At 44.5% G+C, this 14320-nt stretch overlaps 1 protein-coding gene across 1 annotated transcript in view; it reads right to left on the bottom strand.

Moving 5' to 3' along the window:
• gmds (GDP-mannose 4,6-dehydratase) overlaps window positions 1–14320 on the bottom strand; it is a 186445-nt gene that overhangs the window by 162416 nt on the left and 9709 nt on the right. Inside the window, exons 2-4 of the mRNA XM_072388921.1 lie at window positions 7364–7408; window positions 4228–4315; window positions 3972–4081 (exon numbers count right to left, since the gene is read on the bottom strand). Coding sequence (XP_072245022.1) covers window positions 3972–4081; window positions 4228–4315; window positions 7364–7408 — 243 coding nt within the window. The remainder of the gene's footprint in view (window positions 1–3971; window positions 4082–4227; window positions 4316–7363; window positions 7409–14320) is intronic.

Genomic DNA, 14320 nt, shown 5'->3' with positions numbered 1-14320 from the left:
GTATATATATGTATTAAATATGTATATATGTATTAAAATTATGTATTAAAATGTATTAAATATGTATTAAATATGTATATATGTATTAAAATTATGTATTAAAATGTATATATATGTATTAAATATGTATATATGTATTAAAATTATGTATTAAAATGTATTAAATATGTATTAAATATGTATATATGTATTAAAATTATGTATTAAAATGTATATATATGTATTAAATATGTATATATGTATTAAAATTATGTATTAAAATGTATTAAATATGTATTAAATATGTATATATGTATTAAAATTATGTATTAAAATGTATATATATGTATTAAATATGTATATATGTATTAAAATTATGTATTAAAATGTATTAAATATGTATATATGTATATATGTATTAAATATGTATATATGTATTAAAATTATGTATTAAATCGTATCGAATCGTATAAAATGGTATTGAATCGTTGACTGAATGCCGTGTATCGTATCGTGAGATTAGTGTATCGCTACAGCCCGAGCAGTCATGTCACAAAAAACGCCAACTTGAGTGTGTGAGCTCCTCCCACAACGTGACGGAGGCCCACCCAGCAGGTAGTAAAGCTCGGTTGGCTCTGGCTCCGCCACATGGTTATGCACTTAGCAGATGCTTTTATCCAAAGTGATTTACAGGTAGGCATGCAGGGTAAGGGGGTCTTGCCTAAGGACCCCTACTGGAGGCAATACCTTTCATGTGGGTAGAGGATATTGCAATGTTTTGGCCTACAATTTCCTGCCCTATTTGTGCTGTTACTGTCGAGTCCTGCTCCAAAGAAGCATTGGTTTCCAAATGAAACAATCCTGCTTCTTTAGGGCTTTAAAACGGCCATCTAAGGAGAATCAAACTGGATTTTAAAAGTCTTTTAGATTGCTAACAATGCATTATTATGAAGCTAAACGTTCAGAGGAAGTCGATGGTCTACGTAGGACATCAAGTGGCGAGATTCAAAGAAGGCGTTGATGGCGTTTTTTCTCGTGTAAAACATTCAAAAAACACAGCTCTGCAAATGAGAGTTTCATAAAACTGGATTATTTTGGGCTGAAATGAAAAAATAAATCAGAAATTTAAGAGGAACTCCTGTTCTTCTGTTAGGATTTAAAGTTTAACGGGTAGTTAGTATTTAGTTTGTTTGGTTTCATTCCTTTTTGAACCTTTACAGCTAATTCTTTCGGCCACCTTTCCTGTGGGAAATCAAACTTCTTAAAAGAAGTTTCAAGGAAATGCATAAAGCCCCTTCTGTGAGTCTTGAAAGCTTATCTTTTGATATTGCAGCTGTAGGTCTTTCGGGTCCTCGGGTGCTGGTCCAACTGTTCCCCGTCCACCTCCACCCATGCAGCATGAAAAAAAAGCCTTCTGTGTTCTCAGTGATGACTCTTCAGCGGAAACCAGCACCCACACACCCCATCTCAAAACAGAACAACGGCTCGTGTTGCGTGGAGTAAGTCTGACGAACAAGCTGGCCTCAGAAGGGGATCCCTGTTAGACGGCGGCGGCAGGAAGAGAAGGAGGAGAGCTGCGGAGTGGCTGCTGTGACTGATCTTTTCCTCTGTGGAGGCACAGACTGGAAATCGCTCCACACCACTGCTGCCAGTAATCCAGTGGGCTCAGCTGTTCGGAGTGGGTTGTGTGTGGCAAGACTCTGCCAGAGCTGGTTTTACTGGTGTGGAAGCAAATAAACACACGAGAAACTTGAACAGGTACAGGGATTTCCAGTGACACCATGTGTGTGGCCTGAGGATCTTCTAGGTGGGAGGTGGAAGCAGCGTCCCAGCCTCTGACCGCAGAGAGAAGTCATCCATCCGCTTTCTTCTTGTTCATTCTCACACGTCTTCATTTTCGTTCCTTTTCCCTCCAGCTTTTACGAGACCTGCAACTCTGTAAAAACTCATTGTTTTGGGTCCATTTGAACTAATCGGCAGCTCACTGCGACTTTGGCTGACTCCTACTTTCCAGTAAAAAATAATAATGCAGAAGACGACATGGTTGTATTTTGGAGGGATAATTGAAATGGAAAAGCCGAAGCACTGAGGATAACCGTGGTTCCTCTAACAAAGGCAGAGACTTTTCTCATTCTGTACAACCAGCTTTTAAAAACAGGCATTTAAATGATAGTTTTATAGTACAAAAAAGGTAGAAGACTGTCTCTTCAACAAGAATACAGCTGACAAAAGCAAAGAGGTCAACAGAATGTGAGAATCTCAGGAGGCTTTTGTAGTGTGACAGGAAATAGGAGAATAGTAGCATCTATAATGTGTTTCTGAGCTTTTCTATTAGTTTAAGAACATAAATCAAAGGCATTCAGTCATAGTAGTTTGAGAACCAAACAACAGAAAACAAAGATAATACCACATCCCATAAATGTGCAGTCTGACCCATCTCTTCCAGTTTCAAAATCTTCAATCTATCCTATTTGAATTGTGTCTGGATTTCATTAAACTATTATTACTGAGAAAGCAATGTCTCATGTTCACATTACCCGAAATGTTTCGTATTACTTCTATCTATGCTCTTAGTAAGCTCTTGGCTCTGCATCCTGATGAAGGAGGATCAGTCCTGCCTGGGGACTGTGTCTCAGATCCCGAAGAGGAATGGGGGAGGGAGGGGGCGGCGCTGAGGAATCTCCTGGGATCACCGTGGACCTCCAAGACAAAAAGGGACATTGTGGCACAGACTGACCCATCCAAGAAAACATTACTTCCTGTCCCACCAGCCTCCAACATCCTCCACATACGAGCCCTCATTTCCAAGAGCTGAAAGCCCCTTTTCACCATCATCTGGAGTTAACCATTTCCAGCAGCATCCACTGCTGACCATATGCAGACACGGTCACTAAATCCTCCGAGGATCGTAAACAGAGTCAAAAACTTAGTTAAAAACCAAGATCAATGCAGGATTTAAGTACGTGAGAAGCAGCAGCGAATAATCCGAGCTGGATCAGTGGAATTCCGAGGATTAGGTGGTTTATTTACTCTGTCTCACGTATCAGAGGCTGTGCAAGTTATTTGTGCCTCTGGTAACTGCTGATAAATCGGGAATACATTCTACTCAACATATTTAAAGACTGATTAGAGTCATTACATCCAGTCGCTGTTGCATGGAGAACGAAAGGAGCAAAGGGAACGGGCTTGTGAACAAAGTACCTTCATCAGTCTATTAAAGCAGTTCAATGACTTTTCACTTTTCTGTTACCATTTTATCAGTCTATAATGGTTGAAAATATCCCTTTTCTGCATGTTTAAGTTTACGTGAATCTGTTATTTCACCCGAAGACGCCAACGCCACACGGTAACAGCTGTTTTTCAGGTGAGTGTGTGCAGTTCAAGTAATGTTTATGTTTATGTTTATGCATTTAGCAGACGCTTTTATCCAAAGAGATTTACAGATAGGCAGATGGGGTAAGGGGGTCTTGCCCAAGGACCCCTACTGGAGGTAGTACCTTTCATGCAGGGGATTTGAACCCAGATCTCCCACATGAAAGGTGGCAATCATACCACTCACTATCCAGTCTCAAATAAAAAATGTCAGAGAGAAACAAGCCTGCAACCCTAAAAATTCCTGCTTTATCTCAATTTAATTTGCTCCAGCATCAAAGTATTTCGGGGTTAATAATGGTGGGGAAAAGTTGAATCAGGCGCAGCGTGCGGGAAAGGGTGAGCAACACCTTCAGTATTTCAGACTTCATTGGGCGGTTTCCACCGGAAACATTTGCATTGACAAGGGAACATATAAAGGGCAAAAAGCTCAATTTTGTTTCACGTTGGGAGTAAATCACAACTGGTTTCAATTTCCCGGTCATCGAGATTCTTATCAGCTCATTTTCTGTGTGTCAGACGCTCTACAGAAACCTTTGATTAGCGCTTCCAGGCAACACGAAGACGGTTAACAGCAGAGTAGGTGTTGATATAAGGAGAGATCTGGGAGATCACATTACCTTGACGTGACTCTGAGCGCCCAGGTTGTAAATCTCTGTCGGCTTCACCTCGTTGATGATCTTCACGAGACACGTGCTATCGGTCAGGTCACCATAATGCAGCCTCATGTCTGACAAAGTGTGGCACAAACATCATTTTTTCTTAATCTATGAAGAAAACTCGACTTTTTTCACATTTCAAAGACATAACATAATGAAAAGGTCAGTTCTTAGTCTCAGAAACATGTTCTAATCTGTGTATAAGTCTGAAACTTACTGCCTTCAGTGTGTGTCTGTGGATTCTGGTAAAGATGCTCAATGCGACCTGTGTTGAAGGAGCTGGAACGCCGCATGATGCCATGAACCTAAGGAGAACAAATACACAGGAGCTGGACATGAAAAAACACATTTTTCTTATCAAGATTGAATCCTTCCTTTGAGCCTTTTGGAAAACTCTTCATAAAAACCTTTTTGTGTCAGCCTTTGAAGCAACAACACAAGCCTTCCTTCCACACTGTTGAAGTTAAACCAGCAGAAATCCGTCAGGTCTTTATGAAATCTGGCTACAAACGAGCACAATTTAACGTGAAGGCCGCTGGGTAAAGTTTGTTGATGGCTCACAGCCTTCTGAATAAGAAGTTTACTCCATTTCTGATTCATTTGAGGTGTGGGAATGTTTTCCTTCAGATGGAACAGCAACTTAAAGGTTGTCAGATGTGATGAGCTGGTCGACTCTGCATCATTCATCAGAGCTCTTATCTTTGCAAGGTCTTTGCTACAATATTTCTGCATTGCAAATGTTGATACAAGAGCATTATGTCTCATGGCTCCAGCTCACTATTTTTTTTTTTTGCTGCCGTCTGATCTCCACTCAATATTCTGCAGGGAATTTATGAGGAAGGTCTGCTCAGGGAAGATAACAGGACCTGATCCAAGGGGAGTGCATTAGTGGGAGGACACTGTGCCCTGACCTCACTTCCTTTATTCACTGTGCTCTTCCTGCCTGCCTCTGCACTCCTCTTTAATGCCCCCCCTCCACCCTTTCCCCATCAGCATCCCCAACCTGGACCCTGTCCACTTCCTCTCTGCGCTGTCTGAGCCAGGCAGCAGATGGCGAAGCTGAACATGCAGGCGACTGTTTCTGCCATCATCTGAGGGGAAATAAAGTCATGCAGCTTCTGTTGGGAAAACAATGAGGACCAGTGAAACAAGTCGTGAAAGAAAAAGTACAGTCTCTTTAGAGTCTTCTGTTCCTAATCAGCTCTTAAAATGAGGCAGTTAGGAGCTCAGAACAACAACATGAGATATTAAAAGCAAAGGTTGAGTCAGTTTGCTGCTCTGCAGCATTCAGGTGTGTGTTAACACGATGCCAAGGAGGAAAGACACCAGCAATGATCTTAGAGAAGCTGCCCATCAACCTGGGAAGGGTTATAAGGCCATTTCCAAACTATCTGGAGTCCATCATTCTACAGAGAGAAAGATTATTCACAAGTGGAAAACATTCAGGACAGCTGTCAATCTTCCCAGGAGTGGACGTCCCAGCAAGTTCACCCCAAGGTGAAGAAGCCCAGAGCTACATCTCAGACTCTACAGGCCTCAGTTAGCATGTTAAAGGTTAAAGGTCACCCCAAGGTGAAAAAGCCCAGAGCTACATCTCAGACTCTACAGGCCTCAGTTAGCATGTTAAAGGTTAAAGGTCACCCCAAGGTGAAAAAGCCCAGAGCTACATCTCAGACTCTACAGGCCTCAGTTAGCATGTTAAAGGTTAAAGGTCACCCCAAGGTGAAAAAGCCCAGAGCTACATCTCAGACTCTACAGGCCTCAGTTAGCATGTTAAAGGTTAAAGGTCATGACAGCACAGTTAGAAAAAGACTGAACAAGGATGGCTTGTTTGGAAGGGCTGCAGGAGAAAGCCTCTTCTCTCTAAAAAGAACATGGCAGCACAGCTTAGGTTTGCAAAGCTGCATCTGAACAAAGCTCAAGACTTCTGGAACAATGTCCTTTGGACAGACCAGAGCAAAGTGGAGATGTTTGGTCCTAATGCACAGCAGCACGTTTGGAGGAAACCAAACACAGCATATCAGCACCAACACCTCATACCAGCTGTCAAGCACGGTGGTGGAGGGCTGATGATCTGGGCTTTCTTTTTCTGGAATATAGAATAATGCAGTGTGCAATCTGCCATTTAATTGTTCAACTGAGGTTTCATTTGTCATGATAAATAAAATCTTATACTTGCAAGAGGGTGTACTTACTTTTACTTTGATATAAAATCTCCAATTAAGTCAAGGTCGCCTCATTCCAACACAGCCTGCTGTTCCTCCACAAAGGGAAGAGAGAAACAGTATGCACTCCCCATTAATGTTCTCCGATAAGCTGGATACTTCCATTAGAGACGATGACCCGTATATTCTCATGAAAGCTGTATACTGGTGCATGTTTATCTTCTTCTTTCATGAGATAAGCCAGTTGAAGACATTCATACAGCTCCTCTCGACTTAACAAAACATCAACGGGTAAAATAAATCCACAAGTAGATCAGCAAAGTGGAAGAGTTTACAAAAAAGACCCTGAAATAAGTGGTTCTATGAACTATAACCATGTGCTGCTTCTGCAGGGGCTTCCTGCTGTTGTTAGAAGAATTATGAAAAGGGTCCTGCTGTCTAAAAGCACTCTTTGTGCCACTAAAGCGTTGGGAGGAGGCGTGGAGGGTCTACGGGGCGCCACTCTCCATGTGGTGTGATAATATAACTGTTGCTGCATTAATAAGCTCATAAGATTAATAATATTCTTTAATTCATCCTCTGGATATGACATTTAGAATCGATCTGTCACCTCCTAAATAAATCTGTACACACACGGTTTACACTACCCAGTCTTCCCTTTAACTAAGCAGCTCTAACCGTGCTGCAAACCATCAATGCATTGTGTTATTTGGACTCTTTTAGTTGCCCTTTATGTGACTTATCACTTCGTTTCAACAAGATAAAGGAAGGCGCTTGTTAACCTCCACGTCCATCAATCAGCCGGTGGCTTTCTGTGCAGCAGAAAACACATTGAGCAGATGAAAGTTTGTGACCTCACTCATACGGCTGTACAATAACAACCATTTCCTTGTTAATAGTTTGACCCCGGGTCACAGGGTCAGGGGTTAAAAAGCTCAGGCAAAACAAGGGGTCTTATCAGGGTGAGGTGTCAGTCGGTCAGTGTATGTTCAGCCTGTCAAATTACGTCATGATCCCACTGGAGTTCCCACAGACTGCTGTGGCTGGATGCAGCTTATCAAGGGAATTTTGCTGTGTGTATGTTGGCATTCATGAGCGTCTGCATTCATTTGTGTGTCTGTGCACGTCTGGCTTCCAAAGGACAGAGTCCCGGTTCTTCTGAGACTGCAGTGTGAATGTTTCTCTCACCTCGTAGCCTTTGGCAAGCAGGAACTCGGCCAGGTAGGAACCATCCTGAGAAGAAAGAAGAACGAAAGTTAAACCCTGAACGAGAATCAGAAGGCGTGGTTCCAGCATACCGACGGGACTGGAAATTATTCCTGAAAACAGATCATCTGGAGCCGGTTGTGTGTTGCAACAACAGATGTATGGGAATGCATCACACAACTTCAAATCTCACAGGCCGTTCCGTGATCTGAGAGACATCATCGCTTTAATGATTACGCAAATAGATGCTCCAACGTCATAATGAGATTTTAAAGACTTGGATTCGGGAAAGAAACGCCCTGAAACCTGTGCAGAGGAGCTGGATATTCAGTCATGGGATCACTGGTGCAACATCGACATGAATCAGGAGCTTTGGGCAGACATTGGACCCGTGTGTGTGTGCGTGAGAGCAAGCACTGTCAATAAGGTCTTGTTCCCCTCACCCATGTTGCTTCTTTTTTTCCTGCTCAGACTTTCCGACCGCACATTCAGAAAAACTCTGGAACATTCCAACCAAGTCATGGCATTCATCCCTCAATCCCCCCTCACATATGTGCACACGCACACACACGCTTACACACACTCCTATGGTCACGGTGCAATGCCAGCCCCACGCTTCCTCCACAGATCTGGGGGTAGCAGCGGGGGTGAAGAGGAGGCAGTCGAGGAGGTCTGGAAGTTGGAGACAACATCAGAACTTCCACTCAGCACCAAGCAGGACGCATCTTGAGCTGCGTCTGGACCTGTTCTTGAGCTCGTCGGGTCCCGTTCTTGGTCTGCGTCGGGTCCCGTTCTTGAGCCGCGTCGGGTCCCGTTCCTGAGCTCGTCGGGTCCCGTTCTTGGTCTGCGTCGGGTCCCGTTCTTGAGCCGCGTCGGGTCCCGTTCCTGAGCCGCGTCGGGTCCCGTTCCTGAGCTCGTCGGGTCCCGTTCTTGAGCCGCGTCGGGTCCCGTTCCTGAGCTCGTCGGGTCCCGTTCTTGAGCTGCGTCGGGTCCCGTTCCTGAGCTCGTCGGGTCCCGTTCCTGAGCCGCGTCGGGTCCCGTTCCTGAGCCGCGTCGGGTCCCGTTCCTGAGCCGCGTCGGGTCCCGTTCCTGAGCCGCGTCGGGTCCCGTTCCTGAGCCGCGTCGGGTCCCGTTCCTGAGCCGCGTCGGGTCCCGTTCCTGAGCCGCGTCGGGTCCCGTTCCTGAGCCGCGTCGGGTCCCGTTCCTGAGCCGCGTCGGGTCCCGTTCCTGAGCCGCGTCGGGTCCCGTTCCTGAGCCGCGTCGGGTCCCGTTCCTGAGCCGCGTCGGGTCCCGTTCCTGAGCCGCGTCGGGTCCCGTTCCTGAGCCGCGTCGGGTCCCGTTCCTGAGCCGCGTCGGGTCCCGTTCTTGAGCCGCGTCGGGTCCCGTTCTTGGTCTGCGTCGGGTCCCGTTCCTGAGCTGCGTCTCGGGTCCCGTTCCTGAGCTGCGTCGGGTCCCGTTCTTGGTCTGCGTCGGGTCCCGTTCCTGAGCCGCGTCGGGTCCCGTTCTTGGTCTGCGTCGGGTCCCGTTCTTGAGCCGCGTCGGGTCCCGTTCTTGGTCTGCGTCGGGTCCCGTTCTTGAGCCGCGTCGGGTCCCGTTCTTGAGCCGCGTCGGGTCCCGTTCTTGAGCCGCGTCGGGTCCCGTTCTTGAGCCGCGTCGGGTCCCGTTCTTGGTCTGCGTCGGGTCCCGTTCCTGAGCTGCGTCTCGGGTCCCGTTCTTGAGCTGCGTCGGGTCCCGTTCCTGAGCTGCGTCGGGTCCCGTTCCTGAGCTGCGTCTCGGGTCCCGTTCCTGAGCTGCGTCGGGTCCAGTTCTTGAGCTGCGTCTCGGGTCCCGTTCCTGAGCTGCGTCTCGGGTCCCGTTCTTGAGCTGCGTCTCGGGTCCCGTTCTTGAGCTGCGTCTCGGGTCCCGTTCCTGAGCTGCATCGGGTCCCGTTCCTGAGCTGCGTCTCGGGTCCCGTTCTTGAGCTGCGTCGGGTCCCGTTCCTGAGCTGCGTCGGGTCCCGTTCCTGAGCTGCGTCTCGGGTCCCGTTCCTGAGCTGCGTCTCGGGTCCCGTTCTTGAGCTGCGTCGGGTCCTGTTCTTGAGCTGCATCGGGTCCCGTTCTTGAGTTACCGCAGCACAGTTTGTCCACGCTATCCAACGCCATGCAAGTAAAAACAATGATGTTTCCTGACCAATCAAATGAGCTTGTGAAACGATGCGATTTGAGCACATCTTGAGGCTAAAATGTTCCAAAAACCCCACAAAGCAAGTGGAATAAATCACACACCAAAAGAGAAAGTTGCTGTGCACTGAATTCAGAAAAGTCACATTTATATCATATATATTCATGTCAAATTTCTGAATGATTTCAGCATTGTTGACAGATGCGTGAACCTCCCTAAAAGCTGGTTAAATTCTTCAGATGCAAAGGCCCGGAGCCTCAAAATGTCTCTTCTTCCATCCTTTAGCACTGGACACCCAGTGACAAGATGCCTTCCTACAATTTAAAGCGGTGGTCCTTTTTCTGAAGAGGGCCAACTCGCTCTGCATGGCTCTTTGAGAGCCGCAGGCCGGAGATTTTCCATGTAAATTACAGTAAATATGCTTACTGCATGCAGCAGATCTATCTTAGCTGAATTTTAGCCCATTCAATGTAGGCCACTGTTATTATTTATGGCTGAAATCACAAAATAAGAATAATAACATTAATAATGTTAGATAAAAGCCTGTTTAAGGCTCAAACATTTAGAATTGTTTACCCATAAATCGCCTATAACAGAACTATAATAACTTATTTTGCATTCCAACAGAGGCTAAAACATTTTGTTCTGACAACTTCTGTCACGCTGTTAATCAATAAATCAATAGGAATACATATTGCACAACTTAGTTTGCAAATACTGAGTCTAATCTACTATTACTCAGCTTATTTTTCAACACAATGCATTCACACATTTTGCAAAAAAAAAAAAAAGCTTTTAATTTGACGAGGTGAGGAGGCTATTCTATACACAATACTGAGGTGAGAGCAGTGTTATGTTATGATGACTGCATAGGATTCTAAATACAGTGGCCGTAAGACGACAAAAATGTGTTTTTTAGGGCCGGGATGCGATTAAAAAAATTAATCTAATTAATTAGAGGCTTTGTAATTAATCAAAATTAATCACATTTTTAATCGCATATAAGTATTTGACCTGAAAACAGTGAGAAGCAATTTTTTTCACATGGATTTTAGTTTATACCATTGAATAATGACTGAAAACATGAGCTTAAGCAACAAAACATTGTTTATTTTTTTTGTTTGTTTGTTTTTATGCCTTTTAATGGACAGGACCAACATATTGCACAACTTAGTTTGCAAATACTGAGTCTAATCTACTATTACTCAGCTTATTTTTCAACACAATGCATTCAAACATTTTGCAATGTATGTTATGATGACTGCATAGGTTTCTAAATACAGTGGCCGTAAGAGGACAAAAATGTGTTTATGTTATCACATTTGCAGCATTCGATAAACAGGCCAGAGTCAGTCTCTGAAAAAGGCTGCACAACAGCGCCACAACCTACCAGTGGCCAAAAACGGAATGACATGCGTACCTGTTGAGAGTCGCCATAGAGAATGAAGAGAAATAAGAAAGAGAAATAAGAAAAATAAGACTGAGAGAAATAAGATTGACGGTGTTGAAGTCTGGAGCGGGACGAATGGAATACATTACGGACATATTTTGGAGGGCCATAAAAAATTATGGACCATTGTTTTAAAGCAACACTCTATAGTCTTTAAGTGTACAAGCAGGAAATCAAATAGATCAAAGTGCGTATGAGCAACTATTCCTGTTTTTATTATCAACCGCGAGAATTTCACTGGTTTTTATATCATGAAACATCCAAATATGACCACATGGGGGGGATGGATCTATTTAGCGTCTCTCGTCGTGGTTATTTAGCTGCGTTTGTTTAAAGAAAGCGAAGAAGATAAGAAGAAGAATCACCCAAATGCCCCCACTTCATCAACTCTTACTTTAAAATGTAATTGGACAGGTAGCAGACAGATAGGACATTCCAAATAGATTATATTTAGAATCTAAATATAAATATAATTACAAGATCAGCTGTTTGGGAAGGGCAGGGGGGGGTAAAAATCTCTTCTGGCATGGGAACCCCCAGGAGGAGCTGGAGAGTGTTGCTGAAAGGAGGCCTGAGTTTCCAGATTAGAAGAAGAAAATGGATGGAATATAATTAAATTTGGAACCATTTAAAAGCGTCAGTTTAGGATCTGAAGATTAAGGAGAATTCAGTTAGTTAAGAGCCTTTATAGGTTCAAACTTCTACCCTGAGATATTCATATGCTCTATTGTTAAAAACCTTTTGTCTCCTCATCCCAGCTCCAGTGTCTTAGGCAGCCGCTCCAAAAGGCCCAATCTGGAGCCTGTGCAGATATTCTGCAAAGGGAATTTCATGATGGCATCATTCAGGAAGTGAAGAACAGCCTGGATTACAAACAGGGCATTACAGGTCGCTTTGGACGTAGGGCTTTGCAAAAAAAGCCAGAAAAAGAAAGTCAACCTCTTGATAGACCACATAATAACAAGATCAGCTGTCCTGTTGCGTCTTTTTACAGTCGTTCCCAGCATCTGCATAAGGAGCACCGTGGCCCTGAGATGGCACTGATCCCAGACCTGTTTCTGCCTGAACCAGAGGGGGAGATGGGCACTGGCAGCCCCTTGTCCATCCACATGGTGTTCAAAGCTCCGACCGATGTCATGTTTTCCTGCCCCTGTGCCAGGGTCAAAGCGTTCCACGCCAGACCAATATGGAAAACAAGCCTGAAGAGCTGCAGCTCTGTTTCAAAACAAGAGGCTCCTTTGAGGCCGAAAAAACCCATAAACCCTGGCCTCACCTCGCTGTTTCCTGTTATGGGGAGCTGGGCGCGAAGGGAGCAGACACACAAACGCACACTCACCTGCCATGTCAAAGCCACACCACGAACTCCCAGGAGACTAATTTAAGCCTGTGACACAAATCATCTGTTTACGCTAAAGCAACACTGAACAAACACCAAAGAACTGGAGGAGCGATGAATGCCAGTGTTATGAGAAGCGAGGACAGTCGCCAAAATCCTCCTGTAGGAGGAGCAAGCGTCTGAAAAAGAAAACGATAACTCACGAGTGGTGTGAACTCAGCACTGTTCAGCTGTGTGTGCGAGATGCTAATTAAACCTAAAACCAACTCCGTTAATAACGCGGTTACGTCATCGGATTAATGGCTGAATTACAATAAGACCGAGTTCATGTAGACACCTTAATCTGACAAAAATTCGGATTGGATCGGGTTACTCACGATTGAATTAAGACCCCGAGATAACTCGATCCAAATGAAAAGTTCCAGGTGTTGGCTGAAATCTGCTTTTATAGGAGCTCAGACTCACTCAGTGCGGTTACATGAGCGCCTTCGGATCGGTTTAATGGCTAAATTACAATAAAACTGAGTTATTCAGCTCATGTAGACACCTTAATCTGACAAGAAAACGGATCGAATTAAGACCCCGAGATAAATCGATCCAAATGAACGTGCACGTAGACGACAGTGGATCGGATCGAGCGTTCTGCGCATGCTCCAGATTTTTTCCCACGATCGTCACCCGGAAGTGGAAGGAGACGATATTCCTGTTGCTGTCGTCAGAAAGAAAGAAACAACGCGATGGAGAATGCGCCGTTGTGCATCGTCTGTGCCATAACCAGCTCATCACAGATGGAGAGGGACGCAGCTTCATCTCGCTCTGCGTTCGCCATCTTTCTGAATGCCTGAGTTTGTTGTTGTTGGTGGTGAAGACGCCAACAGGAAGTGGCTCTATTAGCGATAGCTGAAATGGGGACAGCGCCACCTATGGTACCGGGGTATGACATGCTTTGTGCCAGTGATTCCATTCATTCACCGCCATATATCCAAGGATAATTACCCTCAGATAAGGAGCAGAACCCAACTGTAGCTGTAATCCAGTTAATCTCATCATGTAGACCTGAAGAGGACTGAAGAGGTCCCAGTACTGAATCTTGGGGGACCCCCCTGTGGGGACCCCCGTGTGATTGATGCAAGCAATTTATGACGTAATTAAAAAACATTATTCATAATGAGAGATTTTTAAAAATTCATTCTTATTCAAGAGGAAATGCAGCTGTATGTATCATAGGTTTGGAAAATAAATTGAATTTAAAAGTTAGAAACTGGTGTTGACGTCGAGCTAAAACATGTTAACATTGTTCTCAGAACTGCCCCCAACTACAGTCATTAGCTTCAGTCAACATTCCCATCATCATCATCATCATCATCATCATCATCAGGAAGCTTGCTGCACATCTGCATCAGACGGTGGCTGATCTGAGAGGACGTGAGCAGGGGATTTCTCGCCCAATTTAACCTTAAAATAATAATTTTGTGTAGGGCAGCGACTTACTCCCAGTCCCAGTTCCGTCCTCCGGCCCTCCCAGTTGGCCCTACTTTTCCGAATCAAGAAGCAGTAGCTATGTAGCCTTTCAAGGATCCATTTGGAGGGTTACACGACCAACGCTGCTCGATCTGCAGAAGCCTGACCCACAAGAACCATAACAAAGGTAGGGCAGAGCGGCGGCGCAAAGGGGAGGAATTGGACTGTTTTTAACACAAAGCAAGAGCTGATCTAAACCTAAATAAATGTAAATGTAATTTATTTATACAGCCCTTTACAACAATCCATTTCGGTGTACCAAAGTGCTTTACATCAGATAATAAATAAAGAAAAGAATAAGTAGAAAACAATAAAATAACAGTAAACGCAATAAAATAAAATACAGCAAAATTGAATAAGGTAATATAAAAGAGTCACAATACTACTGGGTATTAAAAGCCATCTGAAAGAAGTATGTTTTTAGCCTAGATTTAAAGGCAAGATCAATGTATGGCCTTTACATAATTAAAAA

Source organism: Leuresthes tenuis, unplaced genomic scaffold (genome assembly GCF_036924035.1).
Source record: "Leuresthes tenuis unplaced genomic scaffold, fLeuTen1.0.hap1 SCAF_7, whole genome shotgun sequence".
Taxonomy (NCBI): domain Eukaryota; kingdom Metazoa; phylum Chordata; class Actinopteri; order Atheriniformes; family Atherinopsidae; genus Leuresthes; species Leuresthes tenuis.
Note: the sequence above shows the minus strand (reverse complement) of the source record. Positions and strands in the feature narration are given on the sequence as shown.